At 38.7% G+C, this 22,247-nt stretch overlaps 1 protein-coding gene across 1 annotated transcript in view; it reads right to left on the bottom strand.

Moving 5' to 3' along the window:
- LOC122550718 (putative ribonuclease ZC3H12C) overlaps nt 1-22,247 on the bottom strand; it is a 78,117-nt gene that overhangs the window by 16,957 nt on the left and 38,913 nt on the right. The window contains exons 2-4 of the mRNA XM_043691864.2: nt 11,012-11,766; nt 7,689-7,828; nt 1,445-1,679 (exon numbers count right to left, since the gene is read on the bottom strand). Coding sequence (XP_043547799.1) covers nt 1,445-1,679; nt 7,689-7,828; nt 11,012-11,697 — 1,061 coding nt within the window. The 5' untranslated portion in view covers nt 11,698-11,766. The remainder of the gene's footprint in view (nt 1-1,444; nt 1,680-7,688; nt 7,829-11,011; nt 11,767-22,247) is intronic.

Here is a 22,247-nt window from a genome sequence, read left to right as displayed (position 1 = left end):
CTTTTCCAGTATCTTCAGATTCTGTCCATGAGCAGTGCACCTTCAGAATGCCTATCCTCATCCGGGTACAGGACTTATAAAGATGGCTGTTTTTTGGCAGATATCAACTGAGTGATGAGTTGTTCTGGGAAGGTCAGGGACAGAATTGGACATGACAGGAGCCGTTGGTACAGAACGTGGTGAATTTAACAACAGTGAGAAATCTCACTAGGGCTTACAACAGCAATCAATCAATCCAGAAAACGCACGGAACACTGATTTAATTTAAAAAAATGATTCAGCCCTGTGTTTGAAATAAATGTAATTGAATCAGAGGACTATGTAAAATGCTATTACAGAATGGTCACTATTTGCCACAATCACCTTTGTAAAAAGGCCATTAAGTTGTTCCCTTTCATGGCCTAATACTAGATCTAAAATGGTGCATTCCCTAATCTGGGTTCTTCATTATTATTTCTTTAGAAAACCATCTTGTAATCATTCGAAGAATTCATCCTCCATAAATCGAATACTAATAAAGTTTACTATCTTGCTATGCACACCTAATTTCCTGATTTAGTCTAGTGGTTTATCACTACTATTTGCCCTATGAATGACATTTGCTAAATGTTTTGTGGCCCTGGATGCATCTTATTTGCAGGGTGAAAGTGAGGACTGCAGATGCTGGAGACCAGAGTCAAGATTAGAGTGGTGCTGAAAAAGCACAGCAGGTCAGGCAGCATCAGAGGAACAGGAAAATCTCCGGGGTGGAGACTTCCAGCCTCATTCCTGATGAAGCGCTCCTACCCAAAATGTCGATTTTCCTGCTCCTCGGATGCTGCCTGACCTGCTGTGCTTTTCCAGCACCACTCTTGCATCTTACTTACAGTCAAACTGATTCTACATCTTGAACTTTAGAATGAAGGTAATCTATCACTACAGTGCTAATGAGTGTTAGTTATTAGAGCTACTTCCCTATGTTGTGCCAGTTTCCTGTTCTTCCTACATCTCTCATATCCTTGGATATTCAGGTATAGATTTGGTTTCTTTGGAGCCATTTTAGAAAGGTGGCTCACATATAGTTTCTATTTCAGCTGATAATTTATCAGTTTTACGGTGAATGCGGTGGGTATTCAGATGCAGAATGCATAACTCAGTTTTTTGTAAACAGCCCTATCTACTGACACACCGCATTTGCAGTTGCTGCTTACTATAAGCGGATTAGCACTATCATGATTGTTATCTTGATCTACTGCCTTATTTTCCTTTAATCAATCTTCCCCAATGTGATACCCTTCCTCCTTTTAAAGCTCTTTACTTCCCTAGTAGCATGATTTGTTGGAACAGTGATCCTAGTATGGTTCAGTTGAGTCTATTCTAATTGTATAACCCAAATATTCCCAGTGCTAGTGCCCCATAGATTAGAACTTGCTTCTCCATACCAATCTTTGATGTGAATACTCACTTGTCATTAACAAAAGAATACATAAGCAATCTTTCATCTATGAATTTTTTCCATTCTGGCTTTTCATTCTGCAAATCCCTGTAGTTATCATTTGACACAATGATGCCATCGGATTCATAAGCCAATTTCACTATGAAGCGATCATCATAGCAAACCACTCTCCGCCCTTGTACCCGCCGGGATGGTGTGAAGACTAGAATTTTATCCTTTTCCAACTTGCGCAGGATTTCTTGATCTGTGAAAATAAAACAAAACATTTTGCATTTACTGAATCGTTACAGTATTTCAGAAATCAAAATTACATTTCTTGCTTCAAGGCATAACTTAGGATTTTGATAGCTATAGGATCATTTAGTCTCTAGGCCTACAGTAGCAGACTGAACTAACATTTTTTTTGAACAGTTAAATACAATTCAACATCTGCTCAAAAAATGGAATTGCAGCTATTTTGGAGGTGAAAGAGGAAAAGGCAGTAACTTAAATCATAATTTTCAAAACAAATACTTTCAGTTAAAAGAATTAGAACCCGGTGGAAAGAGATGTAGTTTAATTTGTGCCATAGTTGGAACAAGAAAGGACTACATGGTTCCATTTTACAAGAAGGATAGTAGAGATAGACTCACTGATCTATAGTTCCCTGATCTATCAGTGGGTGAGAAACTATAGGAGAAAACAGTGAAGGGGAAAATTAATCTCCATCTAGAGAGAGGCAAGGTTTGATCAGGGATAGTGAGCATGACTTTGTCAGGAGGTGGTCATGCCTAACAGATTTGGTGACATTTAGAGAAGATGACCAAGTGTGTGAATGAGGCTAGGGCAGTTAATGTAGTTCATGTGGATTTCAACTGGAGAAACTGATCAAGAAATTAAAAGCTCATGGAGTCCAGAGTAACTTGGCAAGATGGACCCAAGATTGTCTCCTATTACTGAGCCAGAGGGTCATAGTAGAAGGCTGTTTGTGTGACTTGATACAGGTGCAGTGGTGAATCACAGCATCATTGTTGGATCTCTTATTGCTTGCGATTTTCATAAATGATGCAGATGAGAAATTGGGAAGGATGTTAAGTTAGTTTATGGATGACAGAAGATCGGCCAGGTGGTTGACAGCAAGAAGGAAGATGCTAGGTTATAGCAGAATGTACATGGAATGGTCAGATGGGTAGATCAATGGAGAATTTAACCATGATAAGTGAGAGGCTATGCATTTTGGAAGAAGGAATAAAACATGGTTGTACTCAAAGAATGGCAACACCCTAGGAAGCTCAGAGCAAGAGGGGACTTTTGGGGTACTTCTCCACAGATCCCTGAATGTGGCTGGACAGATTAATAGGATGATTATGATGGCAAATGGCATGCTTGCTTTTCTCACTTATGGCAGAGATTACAAGAATTAGACAGATTATGTTGGAGCTGCACAGAACTTTGGTTAGGCCACAGTTGAAGTACTGTGTGCATTTCTCGTTACTAAATTGGAGGAGGGATGTGGTTGCACTGGAGGGGATGCAAAGGCAATTCATCAGGATGTTGCCTGGGATGGAGAACTTCAGCTATGAAGAGAAATTGAATATAAAGAGAAACAATAGCCCACATCTCAGGATGGTGTCCATTTGTAAAGAGCATGAGGATTAAAAGGCACAACAGGATTAGCGAAGAGCTAGTAAGGTATATTAAGAAATATGGGTGGACAATCTATATGGAACCTAGGATCAGAGATGAAGATGGAAAATTATGGATACCGGACCTTATTGCAACAAGAGACCAACAGATCGTCATTATCGACGTGACAGTAAGATCCGATTTCCAGATAAACTCCCTCGAAGAGGCATGGGAAGAAAAGACTAATAAATATAAACACCTCGAGAAGGAAATAGTGGACCTTACAGGTAAGGGAAAATTATCCTTCTACGGCTTCGTGATGGGCGCCCGAGGGAAATGGTATTCGAAAAACTCGGAGTTGATGAAAACCCTCGGAATCGAGAAACATAAATCATTCGCCCAGAACATCACGAACTTAACCTTGTCTTTAACCCTTGAACTCCTACGAATCTTCATGGACTCATAACAACTTCGCTCGACTCGAGATCCTAGATGTCTGGATTTTAAAGGTACGTTATATTTTAAAAGTTTTAATAATTTTAACTAATTTTTAACTGTTTAATGATTTTATTTAGGTCATCTTGGCCAATTTTAGATATCAATTTTACGATTTTATTAATAAAGATAGTGTATTTTAGAGTATATAAGTTAAAGGTGGCGGGTAAAAGTATAGTAATTAAAGTAAGAACACAACAAAAGCAACAAATGATGAGGGCATACCTAGTCTAACGGTCGATAACCCTCTCTCTCATTTTGTTCCTTGCCGTGAGTCCTGCTTCACAAAGATTCCCTTAGTGTTTATTTATTTTTTTTATACCGTCCCCACTTTAGACCATCCGGCCACGGTTAGCTGGATAGGGGTTGTCATTCTGTCGACGAGCGACCTTTAAAACTCGAAACGGACACGATCCATCTATGATCGAGTTGTTTTCTTTGGAGCAGAAAATGCTCAGGGAGGACTTGATAGAGATATATAATCTTATGACTGTAGGTGGAAAGTAATTATCCTCTCATTGAAGGGTCAGTAACAATGGGACATAATTTTAAAGTGAAAGGTGGGAGCTCAGAGGCAATGAGAGGAAAAACATTTTCACCCACAAGGTGGGGAAGGTGTGGAATGTACTGTCTAGGACAGTAGTTGAGGCAGGAAACTTCACAACTTTAAAAAGGGTTTGGATGCATACTTGGAAGTGTCATATATTCAAGGCTACGGGCCTTGTGCAGGAAAGTAGGATAAATTTAGGTAGTTATATATTTTTAATGCTACAGACAAAAATAGATTCAAAAGCTTCTTCTATACTGCAAAATTCTATGCTTTGGAGATAATGAATACATTAGTTTTAATCTTCAAGAACTGCCTAGATTAGCCATGGATGGGGAAGACAGCAAATGTAATTCTTATATTCAAAGGAGGAGGGAGACAGAAAACATAACTATAGGCCAATTAATATGACGTCAGTATTTGATAAAAAATGTTTATTAGCATCACGGTTACTGGACACCTGACAAATATAACCAAGCACAGTGAATTTACCATTTGCAAATGGCTGTAACTAATAGTGTGGATAAGGCTGGGTTGGGCAGAGACAGGTGGATGCAGTGCATTTGACTAAGCCAAAACGGATAATTCCCTTAATCTTTTTGGAAACCCTGAGCAGGCAGATAAGTGTTGGTTTAAAATCTCATTTAAAAGACAGCCACTCCAAAAGTACAGTACTCCCAAATTATTGCACTAGTTATCTTGATCTTTGCATTCAAACTCTGAAGTAAAACCTGAACTTGGAACTTCGTGGTTGAGAACTGAGCCACAATTCGCATCAGGACAGGGTTTAATGGGTTTTGGATACTAGAGGCATTAAAGAGTACATATAGAGAAGGTGGAGAGGAAGGATATCATTAAGCTGGAGAAGATTCATAAGAGATTTACCAGGATGTTGACGGGTATGAAAGGTTTGAGTTATAAAGAAAGGCTGGATCGGCTGGGACTCTTTTCACTCGGGCATAGGAAGTTGAGAGATGACCTGATAGAGTTAATGGTAATTTTCTTTTCCCTAGGATCAGAAATTTCAAGGCTGAGTGCACACTTTTAAAGAAGAGAGGAGAAAGATTGAAAAAAAACAATTTTTCTTTTATACAGAGGGCAGTTCGCATGTGGAATTAACTTCCTGAGGGAGTGGTGGATGTGGGTACAATTTTAATGTTTAAAAAGACATTTGGCTAAGTACATGGATAGGAAATGGTCGGAGGAACATGGGCCAGGAGCAGGCAGGTGAGACTAGTTTAATTTGGGATTATGGTCAGTATGGACCGCTTGGACTGAAGGGTTGGTTTCCTGCTGTATGACTCAATGTCTCTATGTGATACAAAAAGAAAATTCAGCATACAACTGTCTCCATTTCCTAGGCTCTTAAAGAAAACGTATACAAGCTGACTTTCATTTTCAAAACATCAACCAAAACTTCTGTCCACAAATAGAAATGGAAAATGTTGTTATTGAATAACGTAGCAGTTTTGTTTGTACTAACTTCAGAAATTAAGTAGTGCTATAATGAAATGTCATTGACCCTAAATATATTCAGAGTTTCTAATGTTGTCAACCTGTGATGATTTCATAATGAAACGCTACATTGCACATTACTCTTTACTACTCAGACAATTTAATAGCTTATCAGCCTTTTGTGTCCTTAGATTAGCATTTCATATATGTCAACATGAAGATGAAAGTTTGAGAGATCAAGAACTGTAGAATGCTCATTTTGTGCTTACGGCAAAATGGTTGCAGAATTACTCTCTAGAAATTTAAAGTGAAGTTTTAAGCTCCCTAATCAAAATGCTTCTCCAGTGTTTGGTTATTTTCAAAGCAAAGTGCACTTTGGTAGTTAACCAAATGTGAATAATGTCCAAATATTCAAAAATGAAATTAAAGGAAACTGGGTGCAGGTAAACTTACAAACCTAAGGGATTGCTCTGTATGGAATAACAGACTGACAAGACAATTTGTGTATATCTAATTTGAAAGCATCAAAGGCCTGAAAAGAATACAAACCTCAGTTGGCGGTTATATCGAGGGGACTTCTTATTTGCTCTGATGTTAAAAAGACTCAGATACAAAATAACATTCCTTAAACTGGAAGAATTAGCACACTGTTATTGTCAGAAACGGAACTGAAATCCCCACTTCTCCCCATTTGTCTGCAATGTAATTTAGCTAAGGCCGATGTGCTTCCAAATCACCAGTGCATGGTCAACTTACAAAACAGCCTTTCAGATTTAGATAAGTATTAACATCTCACACTCACCCAACAATGATCTGTTTCTATGCCAAACACACAACAGATACCAAAGAAAGATACAATTAAAGAAAGGAGTACATTTCCATCAAATGTTAAAAATGAAACAGAATAGTTAACAATTCATATGTCTTTAAGAATCCAGTGCAGGATAGAGCCTTCCCTTTCTGGGGCTGAAGTTCAGATGGCTGAGTTCAGAATTCAGATACATTATAAAAAGGTTCCTTTAAAGGTTCCTGTTCAGCAGTTGCTTGTAACTTGGGATCTAACTTCTTTGCTAGCAAACTCAGGAGTTTCCAAACAAGCTCATGGTGCCTCCCAATTTTTAAAAAGGCCAAATAACACAGCCTGTTCTCTGCAGTTGTGATCGTACTGATATTAATTTGCAGACTGTCCAATAAAGGAGGGAACTTTCCTCACTCTGAATTTGAAGTTCAGCTAAGTTCAGATGGATGAGGGCAGAATCTGGGAGGCTTCGTAGGTTCTTTTGAAGTTTATTCATCAAGTGCTGTGGACAAATCCTATAGCTCTTGCTACTGAAGGGCCATATTCTTTGCGGACAAAGTCAGAAGCATTTGGAATGGGTTCAAGGAGACTTTTTTTTAAATTACAAGCCTCAGTTCTTGAAAAGGCCAGACAGCACAGCCTTTTCTCTGCAGTTGTGATGTTGTTGATGTTCGTTTGGAGACTGCTTCCATGCAGACTGAGGTTTGTTATAAAGAGGATATCAAAATTACTGTAGTTTTGATCACATTATGAATTGCCACTGATGCATAATGCAAGGTAACAGTAACAGTGCAATTTCAACCACAAAGTCAAAACATTATTGATAAGCAATAGACGGTAGATTGATGTCTTTAGATTTACCACCCCTCATTTATACCTAGGTAGAGTTTGAGACAAAGAAATTCTTGCTTATGTGTCTGGGATTTGGAGCAACCCTTTACAAGTACAGATATGAAATTTCACAGAAGGTGCCGCACATTATAATTCACACTGGAAATTTCTAGAAGCTTGAACATGGTTGCAGCCACAAAAGTCAGTTGACCTCATAGGAGCCATTTTTAACTTCCATCAGAGTCTGTTTTTAAAAAAGAGAATATAGTTTGGAAGGTATTAAAAGCATTTCATGCCTGCATGGGCATTGCAATACTTTGGTTCAATACGGAACTAAAGTTGCAAAAGCAGTCAGAAAAAATACTGAGCCAATTGATCTAATACAGAAAGAAAATAAGTTGCTACTTCATGGGTGGAATTTTTATACATAAGACTTTGTGTACTGCTAATCCATCAGCAGCAATATTACTGGCAATATTTATTCACTAATTCAAACCAATTGAGTCATTAAAATAAGTTACCCGTGATGAGGGCATCAGGCCTTGACTGTTCCTTCCTCCAGGCAGGCACAAACACAGTGATATCTTTATGACTTCTTTCCAAAAACCAGTCCACTGCTAACTTAATACCTCGACAGGAGAACACTTCCTTGTTACCATGACTGCAAAAAATAAAAGTGAATCTTAAAACCAGATATTTAATATCATTTTTTCCCCAGTTATGTCAAAATAAAAATCAGCAAGTTAGAGGTAGTACTACAAAAAGTGAATTAAAATTTGTCAAAAAGCATCTTTATATACTGAAACATAAACATAGAAAATGAAGCACAGATAAAAGTAACAATGGACTTTAATGTAAATTATGAAGGTAGATTTAAACCATCGTGAAAAGTTGATTGTTCAGGAGGGGAAGGATTAAAAACAAAGTGAAAAACTATTCTGAATTACAGCACAGATGCTGTCATTTGATTTATGGTACTTGCGCCAATTCTCACTCTTCAAATCAAATCAGCCTAGTCTCAATTCTTTACCCTTTCTCAAATCTTATATTTCAACTCTCTTAATATTAGGTCTCAATCACTATAAGTAAAGCATGTTCCAATACTACCAAGAGCATTTTAATATAATGGAAAAGTGACAGTGTTAACATCCCTTTAAGTAAGTGGTTCAACAAACAACCAGAATAATCACAGTTACTTATGACTTTAAATCATTTTCACAATCTTAAAATTTCAACCTTAAACTATTCAGTTTCAGAAGGAAAGACTCAATTTCTTTGAATATCTCTTCATAACTATTACTTCTAATTCTTTAATATTAATCCCACAAATTTCACTCATATCCTTCTCATAGGTCAAAAATCCTTCCTGTAATAGGGTGCCTGCAAGTGTGTACATGATAGTAAAAAAACAGCCTAACTAATGTATTTAACCATTCCTTTTATAATCGATGACGTCATGCACAAATCACAGAAACACTCGGACTTTTCTTTTTAAATTGTTTTTCTACAAAACACCACCTGGAAAGATTTCTTGCAGATGACTGAAAATAGATAGTGACACCCCCAGGGTTAAATTCTGGGGCCACTTCTGTTCCTTAAGTATACTAATGGTTTGAATATAGACCTTTAGAATGAATTCTCACATGCATTAGTAGACCGTGGTATGTTGTTGTTGTATGTCCATTCCTAACTTGTCACAAGTCCAATTCACTGATACCTGTACTCACTGACCTACCTTGTGTATTTGTCTAACCAGGAGTTGGAGTTCTACGACTACTGCAGAAGAAGGATAATTTACATCTGGGGACTTTTTATTCAAATGAGGAAAGGTCCCAGGAAATTGCAGAATTTTAGGTCAAGTCTTTTGCTATTGAATCATAAGACCATAAGAAATAGGTGTGGAAGGAAGGTCATTCGGCCCATCGAGTCCACTCTGCCATTCAATCGTGGTTGATGGGCATTTCAATGCCACTTACCCACACTTTTCTCATATCCCTTAATTCCTTGCGAGCATTCGTCAGAACAGGAGAGGGGATGGCAACCAGTTGAAATCATTGAGGAATTTTTTTTAAGAAAGCATACTTTTAAATGTAAAAATATAAATTCAAAAAGGCAGTGTCTCTAAACTTCACCCAAAAAAGGCACCAGTATTTTATGGTTTCAGCATTCAGTTCTCTGAGTTTTTGTGTATTGATAGTTTTATAAAAATAATTTTATAGTATATCAACAGTTTGTTACTAAGTTAATGTAATTACTTTATCGTCATAAAATGACCATAGTCAAGCTTAACATGATTTTTGAACGCTGTGTCAAGCCTTTTTTTTGGAAGTGATTGGTCAAATTAGATAGTTACATAGATCTGCATGTATGCAACATGCTAAATCCACTGTTATTTCAGTTAAAAGCCAAGCCATTGTATTTAAAAACAGTATACCACTGTACATCTAACCTTTGAAAGAGCATGGAACCTAGCAACAATTCCAGATGATTGGTTTGATGAATTTCACTTTTCATTGCTGCAGTCAAACACAACATTTAAATGTCCACTCCATACTTCCTTTGGAGCATCTCTGATACTCTTGCTCAACCTGGAACCCTCGCATCTGGCTTCTTATCTTACAAGCGAGTTTTGAGAAGATTTATATCTTACTGACGAGCAGGTATCAGCTGCCGTAATTTCTCTATTCCCCTCAACCAATTTCATCCAACTCCCTCTGTACTGGTTGTAATCTGCACTTCCAGATGTAACCCTGACTGTCATCAAACCTGCTGACAAGGGTTGTGCCACCTTTGCTGCTTTTACAATAGTTATTAAAAGTAGGTTTGGAGTGAGGAAAATAAAAGATTAGAAAAAAATCCTCAGGCCTGCACAGTTAATTACCAATTGGTAAAGAATCACAGTAATATAGCCAAGATACACAGATGGAAAACTTATTGAGACAAGAGAAACAATTTTAAATCACAAATTTTGCTAATATAATTAACTTGGTGCAGACTTTAAAAATCTGTAAACCTAAATATTATCTATAAATTGATTATTGAAATATTTTCTCTGTCTCTAGCTCCCACAGTCCATTTTGAGAGTAACTGTGGCACAAGTCAGAAGTCTGCAGCTGTTATTCTGAATATCCTAATGTCAGCAAAAATTCAATTTGGGTTTGGTACTCTGCCCTCCTCAGTTGGTCTGAAATCTTCTTTTGGCTTTCAGCATCTATTTTAAGATCCTGTAAAATCTAACTGTACTTAAGTACACTTTGACAAATAGGAAAAAAAACCCAGAAGCCTTAAAAAACAAACGTTCTAATATGGTATTTGCTTCTCAAAATCAAATGTCACTTTTTTTTGAACAGCAATGTAACTTATTGGCAGCACAGAGGAAAAGAAAGCATGCTGCACAATGAACTGCACCTTCATGCATGTCAAGGAGTTCAGAGACTGCAAAACTAAAATCAAAATTTAGTGAAAACTGGAATTGCAAAGTTAAGCTGATTCAAAATCATTTATTTGAAAAACTAATAATTTCCATATATGGCAGTTAAGAGATAATATTGCAGATGTAGTTAGTGATGGTCAAGATTCAAATAATAGTTTTCATGTATCCATCTTCCAAGCTTTAACAACAAAAAGCCTAATTAAAGGGTCTAATATAGCTATTCACTTGTGAAATGGCTTGATATCATTTTTTGTTAGTAGCAGAATACTATGCTTCCCTCTTCTGCTGTACCATCATCCCTCAGGACAAACCTTACTTTAAACTAATAGTTCTGATTGGCAATTCAATATTCTACAGTTACAGCTACCACAGTCTGGGAGGCAAGGAGAAGCACACAATATTTCCACTCACCTCATTGCCACATTACTACCATCAATGACCACAGGCTTTAGATTATCACCATCATCCACCAATTCTTCTATAGGAGAGTCAGATCTTTGCGAATCTGTTGAAGTTGTATCACGTGGAGTCATAGTTCCAGGGTTACTTGTGCCACAGGAAGTATCAGAATCAAGTTTATTCCCCAGCTTAACAAGTTCGCCTAGCATATCATTTGGAAGAGCATCTGTTCCCAATTTATTTAGGACAAGCTGTACCTGCTCTTCAGAATATCCAAGTTTCAGTGCAAACTCCATTTTGGTTTTGTAGTCTTTATCATCATCAGTTGATCTTAAATCTTGCTTTGGTTTTGGTTCACCATCTATTTTGAAATCCTGTAGAACCTCAGTGCATTTTAGTAGATTTGATTCTAAGCCTGGTGATCTACAAAGCTGTTGATGAGCTTTATTTAAAGGACCAGCCTCCAACATGGCAATTCCCTGTTGCTCCAATTCATTGTCTGAATCCAAGTTGTCAGAGTCTTGCATTATCCACTCCACAGCATTCTCTGTAGTAGAGTACCCTTTATCCATTGCTGTATTTTCCACCATTGACCAAGATGTTATCACGTGTAGCAGTTTGTCAGTGCTTTCCACATTGAGATGTAGCAGTCCCAGAACAAAGTTGTTCTCATGCACAGTATGATCATTTAAACCCATGAACTTGTTGCTTGTATGTGTAGTCAATCCTGAAGTTTTGCATGTTTGAATATGTAACAGGCTGTGTTTCTAGACAGTGGGAAATAAAAAGAATTACAATATGCTTGTTCATTACCTCAAGAAAGTGTAAAGCTAACCAAATCCTTCAAATTAGACAAATTTAGATCAGGTTGTTTTCTCCAACAGTTATTTCATTTCTTTCATGGCATTAGGTACCCCGATGCAAGAAATGTAGAGGTCTATAACACTTTTGTTTGGACCCTGACCTTTCCAATGAATGTTTTAGTCTAGAGATTTGCACTGCACAGCAGTGAACAACTTGTTAGAAAGTAGGTATTCCTTTATCACTGAGGATTCAAATACCCTCACCAGTGGGGAAATGTATCTTTAAGCTGGAAACAAATCATACACCTACAGGAGCACTGTAATTAGAAGTAGCCACACAACTTGGTGCATTTTATCTCTTTGTTGAGGTTAGAAAATTGAGATCAGAAGTTTTTGCTACTGTTTTTGGTGTCAACACTGTACCGTAGCTTATCAAATGACTAGTCTCCTATTTCATTGCAACATATTATGCAACTGCACATCATGGACGTCAACAGGTCATTCGGACACTATTGAATTAAGACACACCTGCTTCTTCCTGACCCTGCCCAGAAAATCGTGACTTCTGCACTCCCGGTGCAAATGATGCCTAATTCCTATGCACTAGCACCATGCAAACAAGCAGATGCTTTTAATGCGCTAGCATATACCAGTGCAAATATATGAGCTGTGCAAATGTAGCAGGCATTCAGATCACAGCAAGAGGATGTTTTGCTTCAATAGATATCAAGGGAGAAACCTATGGTTGTGTATATGTTATTGAAACTCAGTAACAGAATTTCAAATATATTAATTTACTCATCACACAACTAAACCTGTAGTGTACTGAAACTTCAATCGTCATCAACTGACATTGTAAAAACAATCCTTTTAAGGTTTGTTCATAAACACACCAGTAATTTAAATTATAGCCGTCAGTTAGAAAGTATTTTTGCCTCGTGAAAAAAATCATTTTTAGGCTGTAGTAAATTTATATTACAGCTGCAACATCACCGCAGAGGTTTCTGTTTTGGATCTCCTTAACAATTTGGAGATATTTTCTACATTAGTCTATTCAGGCATGTTATTACACATTTCAGGAGCGGGTGGGACCTGAACGTGGAATTCCTGGCCCAGAAATAGGAACACAAACAGTGTACCACAGGAGATCCCCAAGCAGTTTGTATACTTTGATTAAAAATGACATTTCAGATTCCATTAGCAAGCAAGTAAGCAACCTTAAGAGCTTAAGAAAAATCAACTTGAAACTGAAGTCACTGGTTCTAATATGTCAAGGCCATCAAGAATTTTCCAGTTTTGTGAAGTGGTTACATATTTCATAAAATTTAAAATAAGAGGTAATATCTAATATGCAAAGATATATTTTTCCCAAAAGCAGCTAAATGAATTTAGAGTGTAAACAAGGAAAATCAAGCAACTTTCACTTCAAAGTTTTAAGAAAAAGTGATAACATCTCTGCAAGGCATTCTGGACCATTAATAAGCATTGCATAATATAAATGCAAGTTGCCAGTGTAGAATGATAAGACCATATTCTTTTGCTAAATAGCTCTCCCTTAATTAAACGCTCACCTCACTGGAACACAAACAATACTTTCAGTAATCAATTTAAAATTGAAAAGAGAGAGTATACCATGTTGAAGAACATATAAAGCTGTAAAATAGAAAATCACAGAATCATAGAAACCCTACAATGCAGAAAGAAGCCATTTCAGCCCATCAAGACTTACCAACCCTCCGAACAGCACCCCACCCAGAACCACTCCAGCTCCGTAACCCCGCATGGCACTATTACCATGGTTAGCCCACCTAACCTGCACATATCTGGACACTAAGGGGCAATTTTTAGCATGGCCAATCTACCTCATTTGCTTTGGACTATGGGAGGAAACCAGAGTACCCGGAGGAAACACATGGAGACACGAGGAGAACATGCAAACTCTACACAGTCGCATAAGGCTGAAATCAAACCTGGGTCATAGAACATAGAGCAATACAGCACAGAACAGGCCCTTCGGCCCACGATGTTGTGCCGAACATTTGTCCTAGCTTAAGCACCCATCCATGTACCTATCCAATTGCCGCTTAAAGGTCACCAAAGATTGTGACTCTGCCACTCCCACAGGCAGCGCATTCCATGCCCCCACCACTCTCTGGGTAAAGAACCCACCCCTGACATCTCCCCTATACCTTCCACCCTTCACCTTAAATTTATGTCCCCTTGTAACACTCTGATGTAACCGGGGAAAAAGTTTCTGACTGTCTACTCTATCTATTCCTCTGATCATCTTATAAACCTCTATCAAGTCACCCCTCATCCTTCGCCGTTCCAATGAGAAAAGGCCTAGCACTCTCAACCTATCCTCGTACGACCTATTCTCCATTCCAGGCAACATCCTGGTAAATCTTCTCTGCACCCTCTCCAAAGCTTCCACATCTTTCCTAAAGTGAGGCGACCAGAACTGCACACAGTACTCCAACTGTGGCCTAACCAAAGTCCTGTACAGTTGCAACATCACTTCACGACTCTTGAATTCAATCCCTCTGCTAATGAACGCTAATACACCATAGGCCTTCTGACAAGCTCTATCCACCTGAGTGGAGAAAGTGAGGTCTGCAGATGCTGGAGATCAGAGATGGAAATGTGTTGCTGGAAAAACGCAGCAGGTCAGGCAGCATCTAGGGAACAGGAGAATCGACGTTTCGGGCATTAGCCCTTCTTCAGGAATCTTCATCAAACAGAAGAACACACCCATATTTGGATGTTGCTGGGACAGGAGGGTTTGAGCCATAGGGAGACACAGGCTAGGGCTATTTTCCCAGGAAATGTCAGCGGTTGACCATATAGAGGTTTATAAAATCATGCGAGGCATGGATAGGGTGAATAGCCAAAGGTATTTTTCCCAGGGTAGGGGAATCCAAAACTAGAGGGAATAGGATTAAGGGAAAGAGGAAAGATTTAAAAGCAATCTAAGGGACAACTTTTGCACATAGAGGATAGTGCATATCTGGAATGAGCTGCCAGAGGAAGTGATGGGCCCTGGTACAATAACAACATTTTAAAGGCATCTGGATGGCTACATGAATAGGAAAAGGAATAAAAAAAAAGGATATGGGCCAAATACTGGCCAATGAGAATAGATTGTTTTAGAATACGTGGTCAGCACAGACAAGTTGGACTAAAGCATCCGCTTCTATGCTATAGAACTTTGTCTCTATGAAGACACTACAATACCTACATAAAAACGAGAAGATTTGCACATTTAAATCAAATTAATATAAATTCTTTAAAAATACTTTCAACACCAAAACAGGAGACAACAGCACCGGCAAATTAAAGCTTCTTCAAACATAAGTAGAGTCTGGTATGGTTGGAAAAAAAAAATCAGCAATCAGATTACAAACAGCACAGCTTTTTTAAGTGATGAAATTCAAAGATTTACATCGTAACAGAAGCCATTTGGCCCATCCTAACCAAACTGACCAAACAGACGTATTCAACCATATTAAAGCCTCTATCTCTTGGTCCAAAGTCTAGTGGATTACAGGACCTCCAAAATGAGATTTTCTGCTTTTACCTTTCTGGCACTTGCTTCTAAACCCTGGCAAACTTATGAAAAAAAATGACAATTTCTCATTTCAAGCTTAATTCCCATTGAAATAAAGGCCCACACTCCATAATGTTTTGTTAGAGTTGTATGGAATATTGGCAAGGTCACCCCGGATTTCTGCATATCATTTTGGTCTTCTCAGTTAAGAAAGGATATGAATTTATTAGATTTAGAGAAGGTTCACTTGGGTGATATACCTGGAAAGAGTGCAGAGATTGTGCCTCGGTTCACTGCTAATGAGAAGTAATCTTAGTGAAAAATATTAATGTCCTCTGCAATCACCAAACTCTATCTCACTAACTTTAATTTCTGCTGATCCTCCCTGACACCATGCTGCCATGTTTGAAATCAGGATTGGAGAGTTGTAACAAACACCAATATGGGGGCCTTGATAGCATACCTTTATGTATGCAAACACAAGGAGCTGAACATCCACTTTTGAATGAATATGTTTGCACCAGAGAGAGCATGGACTTCATCAGTAAATAGGTGGTAAATAGAAAGAATAAGGATTTTTTTGCCTATAAGTCTCAGTCAACTTGTACAGAAGTCCTACTGTTAGTCAAGTATATAGGGTAACTGGATATTTGCTGTTTAAACTTCAATGGATTTTATAAAGGGATTTTTAATTAAGAGTCAAATGCTTCGGTCATGTTTGTGAATGCACTATAGAATCTGGCGGTGCTCTTGAAATTTTTCTTGCATTTGCCTGACAGAGATCATGTCAGAGATTCCTCTTGAAGGTGTAACTTTGTACTGTGTCTTTGGGAGGGGCTTTCACCAGCTACAAGGAGGAAACAATTCAGGAGAATGTGTTACTGAAGTAGCCCTGAAGAAGGGTTACACCCGAAATGTCGACTTCTTCAGCTCCTGATGCTGCCTGGCTTACTGTGTTCTTCCTGCCTCCTGTCTATGGTTGAATGGCCTACTTATGGCAGTATCTTCTTTCCCTATTACCTGTATTTTGTTTTATTAATTTACAAGGTCTTTCAAGGTTTCTGTGAAGATCACAAAGACTCAAATCATTCCATGCTGTACTTTTCTGCAGTCTTTCTCCATTTAAAATTCTGCTCCCCTATTCTTCCTTCACATTTTCTCCCATTTTTTCCCATCTACATTGTCTTTACCTTCTCAATGTCTGTAATCCTATTCCATTAGTTAGGTAAAATCAACATTCCGTGCTAACATGCTACCTCCAAAACTATGGGCTCCTAACTCAAATAAAGAGTTTATTACAATAAGTCATACAATAAATGTAATGAGTAACCTCTATAGCAAAACCTCAACACAGGTCTCTTAAAATTCTCAAATAGAAATTTGTGTCAGGTAAACTGCAAAATTCTGTGTGGAAATCCTCCCAGCAGTTTCTTTTAAAAAGTTGTACAAGCATTCCTAATTAATTATTTAGTTTAAAATACTGAAGTTAATATTCAGAACATTTCTACAAAGACTTACATTTATTGACCCACTTAGAGTAACTCAAAGAATACCGCAAATGGCTTGCATTCCTTCCTGCTTATTACCAGTCAAACCTTTAGTTCAGCATCTAGTTCTCATTTAGTGATGAATTGTTACTCCTTTCAAAGTCTACCACACTTACTAGAATTCAACATAGAATTTTTGTACTGAGGTTGAATTAGAAAAGCTCTTTCAAAGAATATGCATAAAGCTGAAGATGTACACTACTGCATACTGTATCTGAAATGCTCATCTTATGATCTGATCCTATTTGTCAACATTACTGACGAATCATAACCATGCCAGCAGCAACACTTATCTAGCTGTCTAATGTAAAAATGCCGTTTACTATTGGAAGATCAGTTGCAACCAATTTTAGGTAGCTTTGAAGCATTAAATCATGGCTAATCTTCGTGGCATCACCATTTGCTGTATTATACATTACTGAAGCTCTCACTTCAGCTAAATCAAAATCACCCACGCTAAATTTAAAGCTGGTACATCAAGTGATGTAGAAATCACCCCACTGGTGCCAAAGGTGTAAGTGCACACATGATTATCCATCTGGGAAATTAGGAACAGGAACAGGTCATTCAGCCCCTTGTGCCTGTTTCACCTTCAATGAATCACAGTTAATCGGTTGGCCCAAGTCCACGTATCTGCCTTTGGCCCTTATCCCCGAATACAATTAGATAATCTCACAAACAAGTTGACTTTCTAATTTACTCATGGCTTGTAGGCAATACCACAACATGTTTCAAATCATAAAGTATGATTATCCATAAATATGTACATATAATACTCTCAACAAAATAGATCACCATAAGGCAATCTGTATATTGTGTAGAGGAAAGTGATTAAGACTAGAACAGAGGTTCCAAAATCATTGGATATGACTGCAGGGTAAGCAATTTGGGTCATGGCCAGGATTGGCTTCAAGCTTTCATCATATGCACATGCCTGATTCTTTTGCCTCTAGCCGTGGTGCAGCAGGGAACGGATTGAATTAGAAGGGAATGAATTCTGAGGTCTCATCTCTGGCTGCGATGTGTGCACCCAACTGTCACAAACAAGTTCTTAAGTATGACAAAGATTTCCTCAAGTGTGGGTTAATTTGCATTTTCACCAAATCCAAAGTGCAGCCAAAGTGCCTAAATTGTCTCTAAGTGCTGTCAAGTGAAAGCATGAAGTCAAATAAACCTAAGTGGCACTTGAAAACTCTATAAGGAATATATTGGAAAAATGCTCATGGTTTCCAATGACAAAGAGAGACGGTTCATATTAAGTGCACCTGAGATGTTTCTGTAATAGCTGAAAGAACACCTTTTGAGGTGAGCTTTGCACCAAAGACAATTCAAAAGGAGTAGAGAACGAAAATGTTCCCTTTGATTGCAAAGTTGGATCTTATACTAATAGGGCTCAAGCCACAGCATGCCACAAAATAAACCTGTTTATCTTAGGAAATGAAGTTTCTCCCTCTGCTCTTTGGACTCTGTATGATTCACAGCGAACAACTCGAAACCAAAGAACTAAATACAGAACAAGGTGAGAAATTGCAGTGGGTCACATCAATTGAGATTTGCATTAAGTCTCACTCGCTTCTTGCATGTGAAACTTGCGTGAAGACAGTGGTGTCTGACCATGATGTTTCATTGTTTCCCAAAAAGGTCCACTGGCTGTCAAAAGAAAGGGTACAAGTTTTTGAATTGTTGTGCAAGCCACTTGTTTTTAAATGGACTGCACAAGAATAGATGTTATTGTTTTTCCTCAGTGTCGAAAATCAGATTTGCCTCCTTTCTAATTTCAAAGAAGTATAGCATTCATGAAGAAAATTACATTTTGAAGAGTTGTATGATGTTAATTTCGACTCTTTCACCCAACTTGGTGCCTGATCATGAAATTGGAGTATCCCACTGTCAACGACCAGATATTTCAGCTACTTGGAGGCATATGCTATATCCTTTTCCTCTAACTTGGACGACAAAATTTGATTGGGTCCAAAACCCTCTTCAATGTCAGTCTGAAGACCTAAATTTGACTACTGTTGAAACTGAAAGACTGACAAATTAATTGCATTCAATTTTTACAAGAAAAATCTATTTTCAAAGTTTCACTGAAATAAGTTAAAAACCACACACAACATCAGGTTATAGTCCAACAGGTTTAATTGGAAGCACACTAGCTTTCAGAGCGACGCTCCTTCATCAGGTGCGCCTACATCAGAGTGTCGCTCCGAAAGCTAGTGTGCTTCCAATTAAACCTGTTGGGCTATAACCTGGTGTTGTGTGATTTTTAACTTTGTACACCCCAGTCCAACACCGGCATCTCCAAATCATCACTGAAAGAAAACTGATTCAGCATGAAGACCCCCAGTCACCTTGACATCACATAACACACACCAAATATGCTCATTCCTTTTGCCAGCATTATGAGAGAGAAATAGGGTTTAGAGCACTTGTCTACCTCAAATCTAGATATCAATCAACTCTGAGCATCTAATCTCTGATCACTCTATGCTTTTTTGTTTTTCTTTTTACTTGTTTGTAGGATACAGACTTCACTGCCTGGCCCAGGTTTTTTGCCCATCCCCTCCATTATGCCATTACGCCTCAATTCAAAATGGCTTCCTAGGCCCATTTGAGGGTAATTAAGTGCAGGCCAGACAAGGTAAGGTCAAACAGCAATACTGGAGGGGATGTTGGGAACCCTTACTCTTGGATCCAGGTTCAAGTCCCACCTCTCCAGAGGTATCTAATAACATCTCAACAAGTTGATTAAAAAAAAAGTAAATACAAAAGGCATTAGTAAACCAGATGAGTTTTTAATGACATTTGTCAGAATAATAGGACATTTAAGTAGGGTCATTATGCCCATCTTGTCTGAGCCATGTAACTATTAGCTGGTGATCATGTTTTTCCCCTATTTATTGAACTCAAATTCTTACCAACTGCCATGAGATTCAAACCCATGCCATCATAACATTAACTTGGGGTTGAGAACTCCAATCAAAGACTACTGGATATATGTGTGCGAGTGAACACAAACTCTTGGAGCCCACTGGACCCAATTTACAGAACAGTTTGAGTTTCAGACAGAAGGAAGTAAAGAGTCAGCTCATTTTCACTAACAGTTCAGTCATCTTCTTTAATGGAGGACTACCTCTCAACTGTGTCTGGCCCGCCTCTCCCCATTATGCTCTCACCTCATTCGATCTCTATTATCCTCACTTTCCATCCATAAGTCCCCACATTCAAACGATCATCCATGGTTTCTACCACCTCCAAACACAACTTCTCCTTCCCTCCACTGTCAGCATTCTACAGGGACCATTCATCTCATTACTATCCACGGCTCCAAACACATCTTCCAGGTGAAGCAGTGTTTTGTTTGTACCTCTTACAATTTGGTCTATTGCATTCACTGCTCACAACATAGGCTTAGTGACCACTTAACGGAACGGTTCTGCCCGCAGAACAACCCTGACCTTCCAGTTGCTTGTCATTCAAATAAAACATCTTGCTGTCTTGCTAACATTTCTGTCTTGAGTTGCTACATGTTCCAATGAAGTACAACACAAGCTCAAGGAATTAAGTCCCCACTTTCCCCTTAGATACTTTACAGAAATTCCCGCCCTCCCCCCTCCAAATCCTTGCCCAATTTATACTGCTCTTAGTAGAAAGGATCCATTCTCTCCCTTTCACACCTTAATTTATACACATTTTACATCGATGTTTGCACTGGGCCTCTACACCTTCTGCTCCCTTGAAATCAAAACATATTTCTGGAAATACTCACTGAAAATACCATCCTCTGCCTCTATCTAAACTCGAATAAACAGTTCTCAAACCTCTTTCTATTCTGAAGAATCATACTGGATTTGAAACATTACCTCTGTTTCTCTCTTCACAGATGCTGCCGGACCTGCTGAGTTTGCCTAGTACTGGCATTAAGAATGCCTTGATATTGACAAATCAGGAAGAAACCCAGAAAAGGTCATCTTCTTGAAGGACATTTTTGGAATAAGATTTTAAATAGAACATAGAAAAGTACAGCACAGAACAGGCCCTTCGGCCCACGATGTTGTGCAGAGGACTATTCCTAACCTAAAATAAAATATGCTAACCTAAATTAAAATAACCTAACCTACTCACCCCTCAATTCACTGCTGTCCATGTGTATGTCCAGCAGTCACTTAAATGTCCCTAATGACTCTGCTTCCACCACCACCGCTGGCAAGGCATTCCATGCATTCGCAACTCCCTGCGTAAAGAATCTACCTCTGGAGTCTCCTCTATACCATTCTCCTAGTATCTTTAAACTATGACCACTCATGCAGTCAATTCTGCACTGGGGAAAAGCCTCCGGCTATTGACTCTATCCATGCCTCTCATTACCTTGCATACCTCAATCAGATCACCTCTCTTCCTCCTCCTCGCCAGAGAGGAAAGTCCAAGCTTAGGCAACCTTTCTTCGTAAGACTACCCCTCCAGTTAAGACAGCATCCTGGTAAATCTTCTTTCCACCCTCTCCAAATCCTCCGTATCTCTCCTATTATAGGGCGACCAGAACTGGACACAATATTCTAATTGTGGTCTCACCAGGGATTTGTAGAGCTGCAGCAAAACCTCGGAGGTCTTAAACTCGATCCCCCTATTAATGAAAGCCAAAACACTATATGCTTTCTTAACAACCCTATCCACTTTGAGGGATCTATGCACTTGAACACCAAGAGCCCTTTGTTCCTCCATACTGCCAAGAATCCTGTCTTTAATCCTATATTAAGCATTAGAGTTTGACCTTCCAAAATGCATCTCTTCACATTTATCATAGAATATGGAAGATATAGACTGTAGGGGAAATAGATGGTGACATCTTGCAAAATGTCCAGATTACAGAAGAGGAAGTGCTGGATGTCTTGAAACGGTTAAAGGTGGATAAATCCCCAGGACCTGATCAGGTGTACCCGAGAACTCTGTGGGAAGCTAAAGAAGTGATTGCAGGGCCTCTTGCTGAGATATTTGTATCATCGATAGTCACAGGTGAGGTGCCGGAAGACTGGAGGTTGGCAAACGTGGTGCCACTGTTTAAGAAGGGCGGTAAAGACAAGCCAGGGAACTATAGACCAATGAGCCTGACCTCAGTGGTGGGCAAGTAGTTGGAGGGAATCCTGAGGGACAGGATGTACATATATTTGGAAAGGCAAGGACTGATTAGGGATAGTCAACATTGCTTTGTGCGTGGGAAATCATGTCTCACAAACTTGACTGAGTTTTTTGAAGAAGTAACAAAGAAGATTGAGGAGGGCAGAGCAGTAGATGTGATCTATATGGACTTCAGTAAGGCATTCGACAAGGTTCCCCATGGGAGACTAATTAGC

This window comes from Chiloscyllium plagiosum, unplaced genomic scaffold (genome assembly GCF_037043375.1).
Source record: "Chiloscyllium plagiosum isolate Xiang-an unplaced genomic scaffold, Cpla_swu_hap1 HiC_scaffold_6, whole genome shotgun sequence".
Classification (NCBI taxonomy): Eukaryota; Metazoa; Chordata; class Chondrichthyes; order Orectolobiformes; family Hemiscylliidae; genus Chiloscyllium; species Chiloscyllium plagiosum.
The sequence above is the reverse complement of the archived record's forward strand: the minus strand, read 5'-3'. Positions and strand labels throughout refer to the sequence as shown.